Consider the following 21258-nt stretch of genomic DNA (forward strand, 5'->3'; position numbering starts at 1 on the left):
TCACATTCTTTTCTAGAGCATGTTTTTCAGTGATGTGTATGTGAAGAATGCATTATAGGAAGGCTTAAGAGCATATTTCAGCAGGGAAATAGCCCTCCTCCTTCAAAACATCAGCCTTACTCTGTAAGCAAATTATTTCAGAACTGTTTCCTTCAGGAATTTCATGAATCCTTTGAAGCTCAAAGTCTGGGCTGTGATGGGGATAGACTCCAGGGGTAGACAGCCCCCACCTCTCATCCCAGATGGCAGCTGAATGAGCCAGGGAGCTATAACATACCCTTCTGATGTTTTAACACCGTAGCAGCTGTTCCTCAGAGCTAATGGCAGACCTGCATGTTCCCGTGGCTAGCCTGCTGGCCAAGCACAGTGGAACATCAGCCTCTGGGATCCAGCACCTGGAGAGGGATGTTTTTAACCTAGCTGGGGTGCCTGGTCAGAAAGGTGCAGGGCAGCTGAGATGTCCAGTACTGTGAGTGAGGACACACCAAGGGCAGTGTTGGTGCAGCTCTCCAAGGCTGTTCCTGCACAGCAGGGAGGGGCTTTCTCCAGCCAGGCAGTTATCTCAGGAGCTGAAGGCTTTGGCCTGGGCCAGCTGCTCCCTTCCCACCACCTCAGGAGAGGTTGTGAGTCCTCACGGCAGCTGACGTGTCTCTTGCCAAGGAGAGGACCGGAGCAGGGTGGCATGGCGAGGAAAAGGCAAGCTGGTACCGTGGCCACATTTGTCTTCCCATTCCTCCTTGTTATCCTGCTTACCAGATGCTCCCGAGTGGGGTGTGCTGGAGGTGATGACTCTGCATCCCACAGTAAGTGAGCTTTCTTCCTGCTTCGGGGAAAGGCTGGGTCTGCTGCAGGGAGTCCTCCTTATCCAAGGTATGCTGCACAGACATTGTGTTGAGCTTGCAGGAGAGGTGTATGGGTGAGGTTGGGATGCTTGTGTTGGGGGCATCCTCTTTGAGCTGCTCTGTGTGTACACTCTGCCCAACCCTGACCTTTGCTCTGCAGGCACAGCCAGCACCACAGAGAAACCTGTCCTGTTAAACAACATTGAAGATGCTGAAGCCTTCGTCAGCGGTGCAGAGGTGGCAGTCATTGGATTCTTCCAGGTGTGTTCACAGCACCTCCCCTCTGCCAGTCGTGAGCCCTATCCCACCCTGATGAGAGCATGAGGCTGGATGTGATGCAAACATCTGCCGAAGGCAGCTGTTGTCCCAAAAGGTGCTGAGGCTGTGACAGGCACGTGGAGGGATTAGGTGATGGGTCACAGAGAGAGTACAGGGAATTTGGTCTGGGAATGGAAAAGGAGATGGAGACAGAGAGGAAGATGAAAGAGACTGTAGGAGCCCTGGTGCAGGAGAAAGGGAAATGCTGCAGGGGAAGCAAAACAGAAATGTGCATGGTAGAGAAACAATGTTGGTGAGGGGTGAGTGGGAACATCAGTTATGTGCTGTAGTCAGCAAAGACAGTACGGCACTGCCTGTGTGATAGGGCTGAGGAAGCGAAGTCTCAGGGAGAAGTGATAGCACAGGTCCGCTGAAGTCCAAAGGAGTTTAGGCTCAGGCTGCAGCCTCCTCGTAGGGAGGGTGTAGGCATGGGCTGTGTCTCACTGTTTTGTTCCCCAGAGTAGATATCCTTGAGATCTCTGTCTCTTTTTGTCTAAATTCCATTGAATTCAACGGTGAGTGACAGGTACAAGTCCCTTGGCCCCAAAATGGCATGAGTATTTTTCCTTGCACCTTTTTCCATGTGTTTTTTGAGCTCCGTTCTGCTCCTCTGCTGCCCACACACTGCCTCATGTCAGAGAAGGCTTAAGACTTTCAAAAACACATCCTTCTGCAAGCACCTTCCTCCTTCTGCCCTGTGCCTGGGGCTGGAGGGCAGTCTAGGGAGGGCATCATGCTCTTGGTACAGGGCAGTGGCATCTCACAGCCCACCACAAAGTGAGGATCGATGGTGCTGCCTGTGCAGTGCAGGCAGCAACAAGTCTGGGAGTGAAGGAGGCTTATGCCCCAGGAGTTTTGTAAGCACTGATCACAGAGCACCAGCCGCCTCCACTTCGGTGCCTGCAGGCAATTGGAGCTCCTTGGGGGTTGCTCTTGCAGCGCTAAAGCTGTGCAAACCAGCCAGGCAATCTGCACACGCAGAATGAAAGTGCTGAGACGCCTCCTTCCCCGAGGGTAGCTGGCAGAGCTGTACCCAGAGCCTCTTCCTGAGCTGCAGCAGGCACATGGCTCCTTTTCTCTTGTGCCACAGTGATCTCCTGCTGCAGGATTTCATTCTTCAGAGCCAGACAGGAGGCTGCTGCCGTGCAGCCCCAGCTGCCAGGGCACGAGGCAGCAGCCAGAGACATGTCGGGCATTCAGTGCCTGAAGCATGGCAGGGCTGCGTTTGAATAAGATAAAGTAGATAAAGACGTATGTGTGCCATGAAGGCTTGGCTCTCTGCCTGAAAGTATATTCATCCAAATAAAGTCCATGTTCTCTGCTCACCATGAATTATTTCTCTGCTGCAGCCTTTCAATTCACTGCTGTACGCGGCTCAGCAAGCTTCCTGTATAATGAGCACGGCCTCCCTGACTGGGAACAGCATGCCGTGATGGAAACACAGCACACTGCTCCAGAAACCCCGTGTGTCTGTGAGAAAGGGCCACGCTTGGCCTGATTAAACCCCAGGTTTCTCAGGAATGCTCCAAAACTCAGTGAGATTGTTCCCATCCTAGGCTTTAGTGCTCTCACCAGAGCAATGTTGATGCACTGGCATTTCCAAAACGGGTCATGAGAGATGTTTTTCTTTGGAAAAAGAATTTTCTTTGAACAAAGAATTCTGTTTTCCATTCTCTCTGGGCTCACAAACAGCTGAGCTGACAGTTCAAACTAAAAAGAAAAACAAACCAATTTCCAAGCAGACACTATGTCTACGTCCATTAAATAGAAGTATCAAAAATACATCACTGAAAAGTTGGGAATCAGAATAGCAAGGGAGGCTTTAATACAGGCAAAGGGTAGTAGTAGTTAATGCTCTCTCTGCAGGAAAGAGAATGGACCTCAAATTGCTGAGAAATCGCACATTTCTATCCTTTGATACACCTGAATTAGCTACTTTTTACAGGATGTAGCTAAGATATTCTTTTAAAAGGAGCCGGGGTACTGATAATGCAGGGTGTTCAAAATTGTAACCTCCTGGCTCTAGAATAAGGATTAGTTTAAAAATTGTGACGTTTATATATTTATTTTATATACACACACATATATACATAAACACACACGCCTGTGTGTGTGTGTGTGTGTGTGTGTGTGTTTAAACGTGCTAATCTATATTCTGGGTTTGTCCCCTTCTTTCTGAGTGCCCAAGGGCTCAGCACCACCCTGGCGTGCTCCCCCTGGGCATGTGGGTAAGCAGGGCAGGGTGCCCACCCTGCCATAACTGAGTGGCGACTGTGGGTCAGAAGCGGAGCTCTGCTTGTCGCCGGCAGCGGGCGGGTAGGGGTGTGTGGGGCGGGGTGTGTGTGGGGCGGGTAGGGGTGTGTGGGGCGGGGTGTGTGTGGGGCGGGGTGTGTGTGGGGCGGGTAGGGGTGTGTGGGGCGGGGTGTGTGTGGGGCGGGGTGTGTGGGGCGGGTAGGGGTGTGTGGGTCCCGGAGCACCCCGCCCGCGCTGCCCCGGGCGGCCGGCAGGTGTCGCGCCCGCGCCGCCCACGGCCGGTGCCGGTGCCGGTGCCGGTGCCGGTGCCGGTGCGACCCTGGGGCCCCGCTCGGGCTCGGCCCTTCACCCGCTCTCCTCTGCCTCCGCAGGAGCCGCAGAGCCCCGAAGCGGAGCAGTTTCGCCTGGCGGCCGGACAGATCCCGGAGGTGCCCTTCGGCCTCAGCAGCAGCGCCGCCGTCCTGTCTCACTACGGCGCCTCGGCGAACACTGTCGCACTGTTCCGCACGGTGCGTGGGCCCGCGGCGCGGCGTGGGGGGCATCACGAGCAGCTCCCTCCCCGGGAATACGCTGCCAGGCAAAAACCTGCATCTCCAGCATAAGCGTCTGGTTCCGGGTCCCCCAGCCCGCTGGTGTGGGTGGGAGAGGCTCTAGGACGAGTGCTTACAACGGTAAAAAGCGTAAAACTCATCTCTCCTTAGGGCAAGCCAAAAACAGGGTTGTCATTGGCAGTCAGGCTGCCTGCCCACCTCGAAGTACACCCCCCTTCCTGCCCCAAAGAGGGCTTTTGCTTTCCAGTTGCAGAGTGCCTGTCACCGAGACATGGAGCGTTAATTACACCTGGTAAGAGTCTCCTGTTCAGGTGTTTGCCCTGTGGATCTGGTTCAGCACCCAGTGCTCTGCAAGGAGCAATGCCTGTGTTTCTACATGACCTGCCCGGAGCCTGGCATTAGCTTGGATTGAGCTTCTGTGGTTTTGGAAAGGATCCTGAGACACGTGAAAAGCATCTAGGTCCATGTTACCATGGATCAACACAGCAGGCTTGATATCAGAACTTGGCAAGTGTCACTTCAGGCAGGCAAAGCTGTCTCCTAGGGTACAAAACTTTTCCATCATGACAGAAAACAAATCCAGACTAGGTCTGTGCAGGTGAGAGATGCTGTGCCACCCTACACTTTGGTCTGCAGACTCATTTCCTAAATATCCTTTAGGCATTAGAAATCTTGCTTTGGAGTTTCTTAGGGATGGATGCTGTGCAAGATCAAATCTCTGTTGACTCCAGCTCTAAGTGCTGGTGCCTCAGTGTAGCTACGTTTGCTGAAATTTAAGCAGATGATACTGGGAAGAACCATGTATTTGCTGCAAGAGTACCAAGAAAAGCTAAGAGCAAGTGTTTTACTAGTTACATCAATTTCCTCATGTTGCCCCTTCTCACACAAGCATGGCAGTTGAAAACTGCAGAGATAGGTGTGTCTGAAGAGGAAAGGGGCCCCAGACAGCACAAGATGTCCTAAAAACCACTGAAGTGTTGTGACACCAACCTCTAAGTGCTCGAGGTGGGGAGAAATGTTCTGGGGAAACTAAATATGGCAGCTTGGCTAAGTTCTAGATCCAGGCTGTACAAAGATTGGATAAAGACAGTTTGTTCTCTTTTTTTCCCCCTCATCATTTCCTGCACCATGTTTACCACTAATATTATCCAAATAATTAAAAAAAGAATGATCTAAGAGTGAGCAATAAGTAGGCAGGTCCTTTTATTTAACCTTTTATTTGCTAGATGTTGCAATTTCAAGCAACACCCATTTCAATTTTGGTTCTTAGTCATTGTGGTTTTCTTCCAAAAATATTGAAAAGATCCTTTGTTTTTGAACTGTGGCAGATAGTGAGGATGACTGCACTGGGAGAGAGTTTGATAAAAGATAGTGTTTGGATTGTTGGAATTTGTATTATATTGAATATTCTTTGTTCGGAGTCCAGTTTTTGCAACTGAACTCTAGTTCAATAGAGAAGAAAACAGTCAAGAAAATAATACACCAGTCAGGTTCAAATGTGGTTGACAATTCACTTGTCTGATTGTCAGTTTTTCTTAAATTGCCAGACACATTATTTTTCCTTTTATCCTGTGCTGAATAATGTGTAGGAGTAAGGGGTCAGAGATAAAAAGGAATTTTAAAAGAACGGATACAGGAACTTGGAATCAAATACTCATTTGAAGGATACAAAGATGCGTCACCAGGATAGAAGTGAATCAGAGGCATAAATTAATTTTTTCTTTGCCTTTGCAGTGTATGAAACATATATAATGCTTAGAAGTTTAAACCATAATTACAGTAGTAGGAGGGACTGTGTCAACCGGTGAGACTTCTTTGTATATAATGGAAATACACTGATTTATTCTAGTAAGAATTCCTGATAGACCTAAAAAGAACATAATTAACAGATGCTAACAACCTAATTATATGGAGTGATAAAGACATTTTGACTAGAGCTTCAACTATTAAATGCAGGCTATTTTCCAGCCTTATTTTCTTAAAAACATAAATGTTGAGTGCAGATTGAAGATGTTATTATCCCCAAATGGAAATCAGATGTTTTCAGAAGCCCATGAAAGTCAAGAGAAGACTTTCTGTAGAGTCCAGGCTGCTTTAGATCGGTTCCCAAGGCCTGTCTGATCTCACCTACCCAGGTGTTGCACTGTCCTCATCTTCTTTACTTAGGCAGAACTGCCCTTTCATGTTATGGAGGAGGAAAATCTGTGAGAGGAGTTGGGCCACACAGTCTGAAAAGCACCAGCTTGTGTTGTCAGACAGGGTGGGTGGCTGGTATCAAACACCTTGCCAATGACCACAGAACAGCAAAAATGACTTTAGATGTTTGCACACCACTGGAAAAACTAACACAAGCACTTTCAGAGGTTGTCCAGATGCAGAGAACAAAATCTGGGATGTGCATGTGGACCGCTCCTCAGCCCCAAGAACCTCATTCAACATGTGTATCAATGGCCTTCAAATCCAAAACTTCGATCCTACTTCATGTCAGAGACCACTGTTCCTGTGGCTTAACTCAGTCACATCCTGTGGTGGTACTGCACAGGAACTCTGCCCTTAAACTCTGGTGTGTTGCTATCATTCAATGGTTGCCTGCTTTTTTTCTGTTTACCAGGTCATGAACATCTCAATAAAATCACATCACTTTGAGGGGATGAAGTGTGGGAAGATGTGTGGCAGGATGGATTTTCCTCTAAAGCTGAAATATGCTGGGCTTTATTTTTTTCTTTTTTTCTTTCATTTTTTTTCCCTGCTGTGCTGGAAGAAAAATCCTCTTTTTATTGGAGAGATTTCCTGCTTGCACAATGTTTCCAGGAATTCCATACCAGATGATGCCAATGTTTATTACTTGTAGAAGAAACAGAATAAGCAGATGAAGATTTTTAAAAGGGACATAAAGCCAATATTGATGTGAGGAGTTAGACTATTTAATGACCTCTCTGCACAATGCCTAGAATAGTTTGTCAGCTAATTCTCCCTGTCTCCAGTGCATTGAGAGCTGATAGTGTAGGGATGTCTGGAGTCCTAAGAGACTTCTGTTATACCATGAGTTTGCCTTGTCCGTGGGAGGCTGGAGAATGCTGGGAGATTCTTATCTCAGGCTGGCCCCTGTAGGTTCTAGACCTCCAGAAGTGGTGATGGGAAGAGGTGGGGATTACATAGTGGGGGAGAGAGGGTGGTGGTGCCCCAGGGGGTGGGTATCTCTGTGAGGGAGTGCAACCAGTGCCTCTGGAGGAGGTGCTGAGATGAGAGGACAGCTGTCACTGTAGGTGTCTTTGCATGTCTTCAGGTAGACAATGACCGGAGGGATCTGGATATGAACAACAGAGATGTTGATGCCAAGAAGCTGACTCGTTTCGTTCGGATGAACGAGCTCCGCCTGGTGACTGAGTACAACCCTGTGGTAATTACCAGCTCCCTGCATTCCTCACCCTTGCGCTTGGCCTCCTCCTCACGGTGTCCTCTGGCCCCAGTTTGCATATCCAGATGTGTGTGAGGGTTGGAGCAATGGTGTAGATGGGACTGAGGGAGCCACACAGCTCTTCGCTGCTTCTCCACGTGTGGACTGGAAGCAGATTTGCTGGGGCATGAGTGTGGTGGGAGAGGGAGTCATCACAATTTCTTTAGCTCTCCAGTAAATTTGGGGTGTTGAGGGGCAGAGAACTCCATTTCTTACTACTCTTGTGCACAGCTCTGCTTCCTCCCGCGGATATTTGCCGTGTTGTGCCATGCCTGCAGAGCCAGCTCAGCCAGAACGCCCTCTCCTTGACAAACCTTGAGAAACATGGAAGCTCAGATGACCTGCTCTCAGAAGGCAGGCTTTTCTGCATCACTCAGACACTGGGCTTGATGTGAGCCAAGAAATTTGAACACATATTCAAGAGCAGCTTGGGAACTTCCCAAGCAAAATCTTTCCCATCCCTTCCATCCATTCCTCCAGAATTCATCAGCTCAACAACAACAATCGCCACCAAAACAAACAAACAAACACTCAATCAAACAAACCACATACAAAATCAGGCTTAGAGTGCTTCCATGTTGGCCATCTTCATTGGCTCACCCATCTGACTGGCAGTGGCAGGGTCCCAGTGCTCCTCCCTGCTGTAGAGGTTGACCGAAGATTTAGGTTCCTCTGAAATCTCAGCAGTTCCCTGGGCTCATTGCTGTGAAGTCAGTGGGTCTTAGAAGCCCCAGTTGCTGCAAGGCTGAGACTTTATCATTGCTGATAGGGTATTCTGTGGCCTTCTGGATAGCTACAGCAGTGCTGACCAGGCTCAGCTTACATCAGAGAAGAATGACCCAACCTGTTTCAGAGCTAAACCTTATCAAGATAAACCCAAGGATCATCTAAGAGAACTGACACATTCAGTCAGTTCAGTCGCAGCCCACCAGTAGAGAGTATTTTGTTTTGAAATTTAACTTTTTTTTTCCACAATGAAATATGGTAGGAGTTTTTTTTTTTTTCTGTAACAAAAAAGAAAAAAAAAATTGTTTTTCATCTTCAAAAGGGAAAAATACATTTTGAAATCACAGAATATTTCTGGGGACTGCTCTATCCTGCCCCACTGGCCTAACAGCCCTTTAAGAACATCCAAGTCACATCAGCAGGGATATTCTTCTTATCTTTGTAATTTCCCAGACCTTCCCTATTCATCCTAAAGGGAGCCCCTATTGCATCCTTTTGCAATTCATGGGACCACGTCTCTTTCTTTATGCATTTCTGCTGATGCTTTGGGTTCTAATTGCATGGTGTTCTGTTTGGCACCCAGGCTGTCTGTCTCCCTGACTGAGAATTCCTCAGCTGTTCAGCTGGTCCCCTCTGCCCTGACTGTCAGTACAGATGTTGTTGCAGTTTTTTTCCAGACCCTCTGGAGCGCTATCAAGGTGCTGCAATTAACAGTGCCTCCTGCAGTCCCTGGCCCAAAGCCCTCCCAGCTTCCCTAAGGTAGCTTGGTTTTTCATAAATATTTATTCCCAGTGCATATGCTGTTTGCATCCAAAAATGCTGCAGGTCAGCAGATAATGGGGTCACATGGCTCGCACCAAGTGCTGCCAAGGGTTTCTCTCCCCATTCTGGGGCCCTAACTGTTTCTCCCACATACTTCAGGAGTTTTTAGGCAAGTTTTACCCTGTGGGCTTTTCAGGACAGTCAGATGTGGCCCAGCCGTGCTGATGAGCTCTGCTGATCGCTCTCACACAAGGTTGTGTGGACAGGCACACCTTTGCATGCAGCTGCTGGAGGAACTGCTGCTCCAGCCCTGTCCGCTCTCACTCCAGGCTTGTTATGGGGCTTGGTGCCGGCTGGCTTCACCCTCACCTTCAGCCTCATCCTCTCCTATGAGGTCTTCTAATGTTCTCCAGCTTAGCTTGCAACCCCTCTACTGTCGCCTGTCTCAGCTGCACACCATCAGAAAAGTGAAGGGATATAAAATATCTGATAAACATTAAGCTAACAGCAGAGTCCCGTCTGCCAAAAGCTGGATGCTCTGTTATGCCCCACCCTGGCCAGCATGCATTCCCTGACCCCTTCCTTGTTGCTCCTGGAGCATGTGGAAACTTTCTGGTCCCACTGGCAGGGAGCTGCACAGTCTGTGCCTCTGTGGTTTTGGTGGCACGGGGGAGGCAGCAGGTCTGGCCCCGCTACTGTTTAATTTGAGGGAGAGGCTGCAGGCCTGCAGGAAGCAGGCAGAAAGAGAAGTGAGATGACGAATGAGCGAGTTCATGGAGATGATGCCGTGGCTTCTTGGGCAGTGCCAGCCCTGTCTCCTCACAGAGGGCCAGTGTGTAGTGCCCTCTTGGCCCTTGCCCAGGGTCTTCTCTCACTGTGGGACTGCAGAGGTAATTTTAACCCTCAGCACCCAGGAGTGTGAAGGCCATCGGGTTGCTGAGGCTCTGGACTCATTCCCATCCTACACACAGTGTAACACTAAAGAAAGATAATAAGGACAACCTTTACACCACAAATCCTTCCCACTTACTTGCTCACATTTCAGGCAGATGCTAGGCTTCAGCAATTTAGGACACCCTTATATTCAGTGTTTGCCGGCCTTGCTCTTCGCATCCTTGTTCTAGTTTTCAGCTTGCTGTATTCTGCCCTAGCCCTACTCCTCTTGCCTAGTAACTGTCTTGAGGCCAGTGAGGGACCTTTGTGGTCTTCAGACTCTTGTCTGGGGAATAAGCAAAGCCAGGAGGTTAAGTGCTTCTGCAAAGAGCCCAGACTGGATCTCCCCTGCTTTAAGAAACCCCATCCTGCTTGTGATGCTGATTTGCAAAGAAACCACAGCTGAGCCATGTGGACTTATGTCCCTCTGACACTGCATCCAATGCAAATTGAATGTTCTCAATCACCTTGCCTGTGTGTGTTTCTCTCTGTGCTGGCCAGACCGCCATAGGTGTGATGCAGAGTTCACTCGAGTTTAACCTCCTCCTGATCACAGACAAGATGTCCCCAAAGCACCCTGAGCGAATGCGCAAGTTTCGGGCAGCGGCAGAGCTCTACAAGGGGAAGGTAAGCCCAAACAGAGAGAAAGATTTAGGGAGTTAGGACTGTCAGGACTGTTAGGGAGGAAGAAAGAACAGTGAATTCTGCCATGAATGGTGAGTGCATAATCTCCTCTGTGAATTATGAGAGCAAAGGTCAAGTAGCAGGAGAAGAGGATTATCTGGATAATTAAATGGAGGGGTTGGTTCTGTTCACCTTTTGCCAGTTTGCCGCCTCACGGGGAAAATATCCTCTGTATCCTGCTCCTCTGCTCTCTTGGTGAAACATCGTGTTTCTTTTAGTCCAGTCGTGTTCCCTTGCACTGGCAGATGACACACAGCTGCTGCACTTCAGTCTGGCAACAGTTGCGTTGCACTGATGTGATAGGTGAATTTGTATCTACAGCCTGAAGGATGCCAAGGAGCCTTATATAAGTGACCAGATAGCAAATAATGTCAGCACATCTTAACCCTTAGACTTCTGGTTGGGTCCTGGGGAAATGGCTATTTTAAAGGAGCTGCAGATTAATTGCTTAGATTTTCTACACTAAGGTGATGAGATAGATGAGGTGTTTCAGAGAAATTTTGCTTGAATCCCATCCTTCTGTGAACAGAGCTCCCCAAATAGTAAATCATCCTATGTCTGCTTCTCTGCCAGCAGCTGGATTACAGTGGAATTTGTGTCCAAGCGACAGAAGCAAAGGAGGATTGGGAGCAACAGGAAGGCATTTATGGCAAGGGAGAACAGCAGATGGGAGGGGGCAGAATATCATAGAAGTGGGGAAGGATAAGCTGAGAGGCATGAAGAGATCTTCCTCTGAGAAGTGTGGAGCTGGAAAGAGCTGTGATTTGATAACTAGAACATCTGCATGCACCTGGTTTTGGTATTGAAGGGACAGATTAGAAATCAAGTATACCCTCAGCTTCAAATTCAGGGACCACCTCAGAACCATGCACTTTCGAAAGTCTTGAGACTGCTTATGGCAGGACTACTTTGGACCTTTATGTCTTTCCTACCCATTGGCAAGAGCCTGGGCAGAAACTATGCATCAAAATCAAAAGGTCGCTTCAAAAGTGTTTTGCTTTGATGTATATGTAGTTATAAAAGAAAACTCATTTATCTGTAAAATTCCATTTATCTATTGTAAGATGTATGTTAAAGTGACACCAATTAAAACTGTTCTCCCTGAGAAGCAGAGTCTGATACAGGTCTCCACCTAGCAGCTGTCTCTTCTAACATGATGCTGTTTAGCATCAGTGTCCTTTGCTGATGCAGCTGCATCTAGTCTTCATGTGACTTGTCTAGATCTGAGAAAATGGCTATAATTTTCCTAGAAATACTTCACAAAACATTGGATAAATTGTTGTACTGAAGTTCAGACAATTTATGAATTCTTAGCAAGCCAAATTTAATTTTTTTTATTTCTGCAGGCAAGTTTCCAACCAAATCAGTCTACAAGTTTGCCAGAGTAAAATATAAACATTAAGGATGTGGGGATTTGACTAATTATTTCCACTTCACTGCTTTGGTACTTGAGAACACAGAGATGAAGTGACTTAGAGTCTAATAAGTTGTTTTTCCTGAAGGAGTGGCACTCTGAGGAATAAACTGTGTTTTAGACTGCCCTCCTAGAAAGCAGCCAGAGAGTGCTAGGATCCCTCTCTTTGGCTTTTAGGTCTGGATAGTAAGGAGTAAGCAGAGTGATAAGCCCACTTAGGTTCGTCTCCATTTCTCTGTTGTATAGAAAGACCTGAATTAGTTTGGGTATCAGTGGCGGCCACTGCACGATACCATGAAAATCCCTGTTGGCTAATTTTGCTATGTGAATTTCTGTTAACTGAGGTTTGCTTCAAAATAAGTAAAGTATTGATTAGATTTTGCCTTTTAGTGGCTTGCAGATTGTCTGAGAATAAATGCAAGATTCTTGACCTGAATTTTATTCAGCATTACCAGTGAATAATTCCTGTCCTGTGGTGAAAGGCTTTTTTGTGCTGAGGGGTTAATGCTGTCAGTGGTTTGAGCAAGGAATCATTGCTCTGCAGTGGAGAGGTGTTCAGGCTCCCTGTGAGCACGTACCACTGCATCCAGCACTGCTTTACAGTGACTGCAGAGTGTCAGAACCGAGTGGGGATACTTGGTGTATGTTGCAACATTTCTACAAGCCAGTGCAAAACACAGAGCCTTGAAAGGGTTCCCAAGCAGGAGAAGGGGTACCAATCCTATCACACACCTCTGCTGCACGCTGATGGAAGAGCAGTCCTTGTCGTTGTCATCACTAGTGGGAGGGAAAGGAGAAACTTGTTACTTGGATGGAGAAATGAAAAGGAGCTGCTGCTGCTGCTGAGCGACTGGCTCCAAAGAGTGAAGAAAACCATAGAATTGTGAAATAATTTAGCTTGTAAAACACCCCTAAGATGATTGAGTCCAACCGTTAATGGATCATGAGGAAGTGATTCACCTGCCAGTTTCTGGATTATGGTCCTTTCATCTCTGGTTTATGATATTTTCACTTCTGCCTGAGGGGTAGCTGAGATTTTCAGCTGGAGAGTCCATGAGGCAGTATGGTGAGGACTGTAATTTGAAAACAGCCTGAACTGCACCTGGAGCAGCAGTGACTGCCTGGAGGCACTCTAGATGTTTCTAGATTTTATTGTGGAACCTGAGCACTATAAGATGTTGGAAGGAAAAATACAAATGGTAGATGATGCTGAGCCAGCATAGGCTGGCAACAATAAGAAGAAATATGGTAGTTTTCTAGCAGATTTTGAGAAACAATTGTGGGTGGATAATGGTAAACAGAGTTCAGAGCACTGCAGCTGCAAGAGTAAATCCACCAGCCTTCTTGGATCTTCAATAAAATATGTGCTTATTTGAGAAAGTACTGCCAAGAGTCCAGGCAAGGAATGGAAATGCACTGGAAAGGAAATGTCAGGGTTTGCACTGCTGAGCCAAACTAGCATAGTCATACTTAGTTTTCTTTCCACAGTATCAGAGTAGAACATGATAATTACAGCTGGTGTAACTCACGGGTGTTTGCAGAAGTCTCAGTAAGGTCATGCTGGAAATAACAAGAGCAACTTTTTTTGCATCTGACGTAACGGTTTCCAATATCAAAATTATTTGGGTAGGGATGTTTGTAAACTCCCTTTAAATTTACATGTAGGTCCATTTAGAAATGCTTTCTAAGAAACTCTTGGTGTCCTTCAAGAGTTCTTCTATGGAAATTAAAACCTAATGCCTTTTCTCTTGCAAATAGTCATTTGCACAATTTTAACTTTTCTTGTCAGACACTGATGGCTCCAGAACTGAAAGAGATAGTATTTAGAGATGCCTCTTTTAGCCATAAACAGAGGAGCCCATAAATATGGACTTTTAATGTCACTTAATAGATACCTGCAGTAGAGTTGTTTTTATAGCTGTCTTTTTTTTTAAATTCAGGACTGATTTTTTTTTGATGTAAGAAATTACTCAAACTTCAGAATTTGGTCTTTTAGCTTATACAGAACAATGAAGACTGCAGCTCTCTGAAGCTCAAACCTTGGATATAAGGCTTGACCACCCTTTCTGTTTGTTAGAGGAAAAACTAAGCAATGTCAAATTGGTTTCTATCATTGCAGTGCTATTTTCAATTAACTTTATTTCTTTGGGCAATAACATCATTCCATATCTCACTATCTACCAGGAACTTGATGTTCTAAAAGCACTGGGCTAGGAATCAAGTTGTCAAAATACCAAGACAACACCAGTATACAAAATTTTCTGAAAGGCACCTTATTGCAGGTGACAGTGCACAGATAATATCATGTGTGAAGGGGAGATTTTGTGTCAGGAGTTCCTCATGCATGCAGGATATCCTTCACTGCCTGAAGCAGCACATCTGAACATAGGCAAGAAGATTGCTACAAAATGAAAAAATTTCATGGAAATAATTTCAGAATGAAAAAACCCCAACCAGCTATTGTACAAGATAGTATGAAACAGAAAGTGAACTTTTTGTTCGGTATGGAGCTAACTGATTTCTAGCAGTGATATGAGAATTGCCATTATAAGTGGGATTTGTTTTGGTGAATTGCAGCTTTGGTAAGGATCTGAGTAAAGGTTTTAGGCTCTTCTCAGCACTGAAAGAGAAGGACAGGCATATGCTGCCTTCCCTTCTAAAATAGGTGGAATGAAGTTCCTGTTACTGTTTATTGTAGAGGTTACATAGATGACTGGCTGAGACAAGACTGGGATCTGAACGGCAGAAGTTAGGCAGTGTGAATCCTGCCTCATGGTCAATATAGTTTTCCATGGTTACTGCATTCATTCTTTATGATTGGAGCTGACTGGGAATCTCAGAACAAAATAAATTCCTCATGAGAAAATGCCAGTTGCATGAGATGGCATCCATCATGGAAATGTGCCAACTGAGAAACTTTCTTGGTTTTCAGCTGCTGTGGAGATCAGGCTTCCAGTGCTTGTGGCTTCTGGGCCAACACATCCTACATTCTGCCCCACAGGTGTGACCTTGAGGCCACACAGGCCTTGGCAGGACTCCTGCAGCACAACCAGCACAGGATGCATGTCGAGCCCTTCTGCTGAAGGAGGTTCCATCCCATGTCACAGCACTTCCCAGGAAGGCATCATCCTGATAGGCATTAAGGTGTCTTCTTTTGAGCTACAGTGACCAAATGCAATTGCTCTCTTTCCTGTATTTTTTGAATATAGGTGGAAATGGAAACTTTGCTGTATTTTGGCACACTCTAACTCTGTGAGCCAAATGGGAGTCATTAGAGAGATCCAAGTCAGTAACTCTGAATGATGATGATATCTCAGCCTTTCTAGCTGAGGGGCCAGTTTGTGTGTTTCTGTTTGTTCTTGTGAGGAAGAAGGCATTTGGAGTTCTAAACCCCAACCTTTTTACTCCTTTTACTCTTTTATTCTTACTCTATTCTTTGTGTTCATGGATAAAATACATACACCTTTTTAGTTTTGGTGGTTTTAACAAAGTCTGGAAGCTTGATGAAGTGAAGAATGTTGACTAACATTTATTCCTATCACCATTTTAAAATGCTATTCATCTGTTTTAAATGTAGCAGAGATTTTATATAAAAAGTGACACAACTTAACAATACTTTAAAAAAAATTCATGACTACTTCTTTAACATTTGATTAAAAAAACACTGCTGTCTAGTGAATCTCTATAAGAGATGAACTGGTGAAAATGTACATTTCCTGTACTGACACTCTGAAAGTGCTTCCCTCCAACTCTGGCCTCTGTTTCCAGCTTGCTAGTTGGAAGGCAAGCCCTAAAGCATTAAATATTGCTGTTCCATCTTAAAGCCTCTTAGATCAAGTCCCTAAACCTGTTAACCTTAATCTTGTGACCCTTCTCTAGCTTGATGTTTTATCCTGCAAAAAGATGAATTAAGCACTCTGGGACAATTACCCCACAACCTGTCTCACTAGCTTTTTGCTCTTGGGGCACAGTTGACTTTTGGAAGAGAAATTACAAATGGTAAATACCATATATCCAGTGAAAATGCCATTCCTGTTTCTGTATTTCACTATATAACTGAAGTTAAACCTTACAGCAGCCTAACTATCCTCCTTCCCATAGGCTGTTGCCTAGTAAAGTTTCCAGATATATTTGGTTTTTTATAGAACATAACTTTAATAAGTAAAGAATTTAGGATTGATTAAGTTTATTTTTAGAGAAGAAAACAAGTTTGGAACTAACTTGAGTGTTCTTCATTGAAAAGAAAGAAAAACATGAGTCACAGCCTGGGAACTGGGCACATAATCTTCACATTATAGTGCTTCTTTTTTTTAAATTCTTCCTGTGCAAGTGAAGCCATAGCCTTGTCCATATGTACACTGAATATGCTAGGCCCAGTAGATTGCACAGGGTAAAAAGAAGATAAAATGACACATGCTGGCTGGATGTTTATTTCAATGACTTGGATCTCATCTATTGAGGGATTCTATTTAATCAGGTCACTGAGTAAATTATTTAATTGCTGTGTTAATTTTCTTTTATGAATTTTATACATGATGTTTGTATTTAATATTAATGTATAAATCAACAAAAATTTTTAGAAGTAGCTATATATTTTATTGATAATCTTTCAGATTCCAGAATTTAAAATTCATACCTATTCCTACTGCACCTTTAAGATCTAAATTGAAACTTAGCTCTTAAAAATAAAATCATAGAGTTTGTCACCAAAGTCTGTCTTCTGATCATCCCAGCAGAATCCTAATCCTTGGTTTGATCTTGCTCTCCAAGAGTTTTCGGAAGCACAGAGAGCTGTAGGTCATTCTCATCCTGGCTTATTCCTTGTTGAGCTTCTCTCCCCAGGTCTTAACAAGGCTCCACCGAGCTGGGCTGTGTGGACATTGGTGCCTTGCCAACAACTTCTGTTTCCCAAATCATTGTGTCTTCATTTGTGCTCACTGCAGCTCACTTAAATATGTCCTTTGGTTTTGGTACTCTCACGTCCTTATCCTTGCAGGCTCCTGATGCCCTGTACTTCATTCCCACACTCTTGCAATTGAGTTTGATTCTTCCCACATCAAAACCCCTTTTTACTCTGGGTCTTGCATGGATGTGAGCATCTCATCCAAATAATATTCAAATAAAGGATTCAGCTTCTTTGACATTTGCTGTTAAGATAAAAGACATGTTATACTGTAGATGTATTTTTAAAGAAGGTGAAAGAAGACATTTTGTTTGGTAGTGTAAGTCTGGACTTGATAAAATACAGACAAATGCGCTTCATGGAGCTGCTAGATAGTGGCCAAGGAAAGTGGTGTCCTAACAGAGTATGGATGGTTTTCTCAAACTCTTTATAAAAATATCACTGTAAATCTTCATATTATCACTCTTTGGTGATCTGTTCTCTCTCTCAGCTTCTGTTTTTCTCACAGCTCCTTTCCTATTTCCACCACAGATTCTCTTTGTCCTGTTAGACACCAATTTGAAGAGCAATGAACGAGTAGTGTCATACTTCCAGCTGAAGAAGTCCCAGCTGCCAGCTCTGGCTGTATTCCACACACCAGATGATGAGCACGATGTGTTGACTCTGGATGAAATCTCCATTGAGCGTGTACAGGACTTCTGTAATCGTTTCCTTCAAAGAATGCAAAAGGTAATGGGGGGTCCTGATGCTGTTGTTTACCAGGCTCTTGAAGAAGGTGACTTCAGTTCCTTGAACTCCTCCCCATCCCTGTCACTTCCTCTTTCATGTACATTTGCACCTGAATATCAGAAAAACATTAGATTTAGGGCAGAGCAGAGATGGATGTCTTTGCAGAGCCTCTGTCTTCATTGACCTCTACCTTCTAGTCTACAGCAAGAACTCACTGGTCTCTGCAGCTGTCTGAAGGTCTCTGTGAAGCATCTATCTTTTGGGGACAGCAGCTAGGGAGAAAAAGTGAAGGGTGCTTTTGGATGCTGAGAATGGAGGTGGTGGATGGCAGTGTATGAGAGCAGGTCAGAGAGACAGTGGCATGGATAGGAATTAAATCTTTCAGGAAGAGTACAAAACAGAGTGTACAGATAAGGCCTTAGGACTCTACCAGAGGTCTCTGCTGGGAGAGGGACAATTAAATATCCATGTTCATTCAGTGTTAAGGGTTCTCTCTCTGTCAAAATTCATCCTCCTGTAGCACAGAGGCTTTGTGTTGTGTGATGGAAATGAGATAGGGCAGTGGCATAGACAGCAGAGGGAGGCATTTGAGTTATTTTGTTTTCTTTATCTCTATGCGGACAAGCCAAGCAATGTCAAAACTGATTTCATGCCTCTAATGTGTTTTAGAAAGAAGACAAATCTGAGGAGAAGCCCCTCAATGAAGAACTCTGATTCTTTCTCAGCCAAGAGGATGACTGTAGCCAGAGTCATCTGCTTCTGGTGTATGAGGAGTTCACCCTGCCCTACAGCTCAGCAATTCCTGAGCCAAGTCAGTCATGGATTCCCATCGTCATTCTATGTACATTTATGCCTTCTGTCCTCTCCAGGAATATCTTCTCTCTTATCTCTTCTCATTTGTTGGCTCCAGAACTCTTTTTTCAGTACTCCAGGACCTCTGGTATTGCCCTACAGTGTGTCCTTCCATGCCACTCTGTTGGAACAAAAGGTGACATAGTGAAATGGCAATATTAGAGGTAAAGCTAGTAGTTCCCAGGAATCTGTTTCCCTCATTCTTTTGGTTTTTGGTGCCATGCTGGGATCCACTGTCAGCCTTTCCTGATACTACGAACAGATTTGTTGCTTCATGTCACATGAAATTCTCCATTTATTTTACTAAATAAAGCAGTAAGTGAATAGCCTGAATTTTTATGCAAATATGTTATTTCCCACTCCCCTTTTCTTTCATTTAAGGACAAAGTCTCTGTATTTATAAGTAAGTAAGCTCAAAAAATCTCCTTTCTCTGAGTTTAACCAATGCAATGCCTAACCAGTCAGGTTGATTGCTAAGAATCATTCCCTATGGAAATGGACCCATCATCAATAGATATTTCCACCAGGATAGGAGATATCTGTGAAGCTTTGGGATCAGAACAGCATGAGGTAAGCAGGTCTGAGATGGTGCAGCAAAAATGAATGAGCCTTGGATGTTGTAGTCAGTGAGCTTACCCAGAAGATGCAGTTGTTGGTCAGAGCAAGTCATGCTCTCACCATCCATGGGGCCAGGGAAGAGAACTGTCTGCATCAGATGATCTCTTGAATGAGTGTGTGTACAGAGGTAAAGTATAAAAATGTATGCCTGACTTCTGCTGGATGCTCTTGTGGCTTTTGTGCATTGAAAAAGGACTACAGAAGTACAGGATAGATGCTAAGAGCTGAAGGCTGAGCCCCAGAGGGAGCAGAAGGGTCTAAGGTGCCAGAATACCTTGCTGCTTTTGCCCTGGGTATGGGCAGAGATTGTAGCACTGGACTGGAAGACTGAATGAAGCAGCGTTGGTGTTGATCTGTGTGAAGGTGTGAGCACAGGGATCAGCCCCTCTGAAGTACTGGGGAGCCAGAGGGTCCCATCCTAGACCCTGTCACACTACAGCTTTGAGGATAAGAAATGGCTCACCTTACACTGGCCCAGAACCGAGGCAGAGCAAACTCACACCTGCCTTCCAGGATCCTCATGTCAGTGGTGTGTGTGGTTTTGAATTCCTGGTTTATGCCAGTCCCAGAATGTGCAGGGCTGTATCTCCTGCCAAGACCGCTGCTCACTTTCCCTCAGCTGGAAAACTGCTCCTTTTTATGGCTATAGCTTGCTCCTACCTAGGAAGGGTTTATTCCTTTCTCTGCAGTATGGAAGAGAGGGAAGGTCTTCTGGGGAGACCTCTGTGAATAGTCTTTGCATTGTAGGTGTTTCCAGTGTCGTGCACATCTGTGGTCCAGACCACAGTGTGGGGGCACTGACCTGCTGCACGAGTGTCTGAAGTCTGTCTTGGCCAGCTGCAGGAACCGGGCACAGCGACGTGACTCTTCCTCAGGGCTGCAGGGAAACAAAATAGGACATGAATGAATCTCTGGTTCTGCAAACAAGCCTGGGAGTAAAAGCAGTGTCCCCAGTGACTGTGTTTGCTGTGCACACAGCTAATTATAGGTATAGCTTTTCAGGAGCTTCCTTATGTACACTGGGGAGTTTAATTCCCTCTGCACCTTACAGAGCTCTGCATCTTACCAACAAACTTGGGAGCCACAAGCAAGAAACAGGAAAGGCCTCCTCCTCCTCCTCCAGCGGTTCTGCAGTACTTTGCAGGACTTAGAGAGCACAGACAGCCCGGGGGTGCTGCACACAGGATGCCCTGTACACAGATCCGGTGGAGGTGGAGTCAGGGGGTCTGCCTTAATCCCTGTGCTCAAAGGCTTCTGCAATGCAGCTTTGGTGGGCTTAGCCACTGCCATAGGGCATTTGAGGTAGAAACCAGAGGCAGAATCACGTGCATGGGTCAATCTCTTGTTTGTTTTATTCTTGGGTTTTGTGCTTCGTTGTGTCATCTCTGGTCTGAACTTGTGATGTACGTGGCCCAGATGTTTTGAGCTGTCTGGGGAGGCTGGTTTGGTTTTCAAAGGGAGGAAGTGCTAGATGCAAATGGATAGAGGGCAGGATGAAGGGGTTCCCTTTCACCTCAGCATTGTGGGCATATTGTGGTATGAGAACCCCTGCTCTGCAGCAGCATCTGAACTCAAAGGACGTTCAAAATATCTATGATGAAAGCTCAATTTGCCTAACAGGAAAGTGAGGCTGCAGAGGCATGTCAGAGCTGCTGTCTTTAGCCCAGGGAACAGGGTATTCGGTCGTGTGATGGAAGATGCAATTTCATATCCATCTTTGGTGAGAAAGGATTTGAATATCCCCAGAAGCAGAATGTTACACAGACCTGGAGGTTCAGCAAGGGGACTAACATTTTTTTATTTCATTCCCCTGAACCGTTGTGTGTGACATTAAACAACAAAGTATTGCTTAGAGGTGAACTAGCCCCCATCTGCTGCAGGTTGAACCAAGACTTTGCATATGAAAGTCTGTGCCTCAGCTTTGTCACTTCAGTCCCACTGCACGTAGAGTTATGAATCAGGCTGTGAGGGGCTGCTGAGCTGCAGAGAGTCTGGCTGCAGAAGGACTGAACAACCTTTGCACCTACCCTGAAGAAGAAGAGCAGGCACGGGTTTCTGCATGTGAGTCTGCTTTGTCAGCATTGCTCCTGCTCTTGGCATTGGCTGGGAGGTGCTGAGAGGCCTCTGACTGCCAGCATGAAGGGAAGAGACATCTCCCAGGCCATGCAGCCCTGGTGCCTTATGCATGCAGAGGTCAACCACCAGCACAGCAAGGC

General features: G+C 45.7%; 1 protein-coding gene and 1 long non-coding RNA gene across 2 annotated transcripts; one reads left to right on the top strand and one right to left on the bottom strand.

Moving 5' to 3' along the window:
• Positions 1 to 77: 77 nt before the first annotated feature.
• On the top strand, positions 78 to 18757 carry ERP27 (endoplasmic reticulum protein 27). Its single transcript, XM_010410729.3, has 7 exons — positions 78 to 803; positions 1003 to 1103; positions 3785 to 3922; positions 7251 to 7364; positions 10344 to 10469; positions 17375 to 17572; positions 18242 to 18757. Exons 1-7 carry the CDS (start codon positions 458 to 460, stop codon positions 18284 to 18286), a joined length of 1068 nt encoding a protein of 355 aa, XP_010409031.2. The 5' UTR covers positions 78 to 457; the 3' UTR covers positions 18287 to 18757.
• On the bottom strand, positions 17461 to 20184 carry LOC120411853. Its single transcript, XR_005604406.1, has 3 exons — positions 20109 to 20184; positions 19845 to 19919; positions 17461 to 17681 (listed from the first exon to the last, which is right to left on the bottom strand). It is a non-coding gene; the product is annotated as an uncharacterized LOC120411853 (long non-coding RNA).
• Between the last annotated feature and the right edge of the window lie 1074 nt (positions 20185 to 21258).

Source organism: Corvus cornix, chromosome 1A (assembly GCF_000738735.6).
Source record: "Corvus cornix cornix isolate S_Up_H32 chromosome 1A, ASM73873v5, whole genome shotgun sequence".
NCBI classification, from domain to species: Eukaryota; Metazoa; Chordata; class Aves; order Passeriformes; family Corvidae; genus Corvus; species Corvus cornix.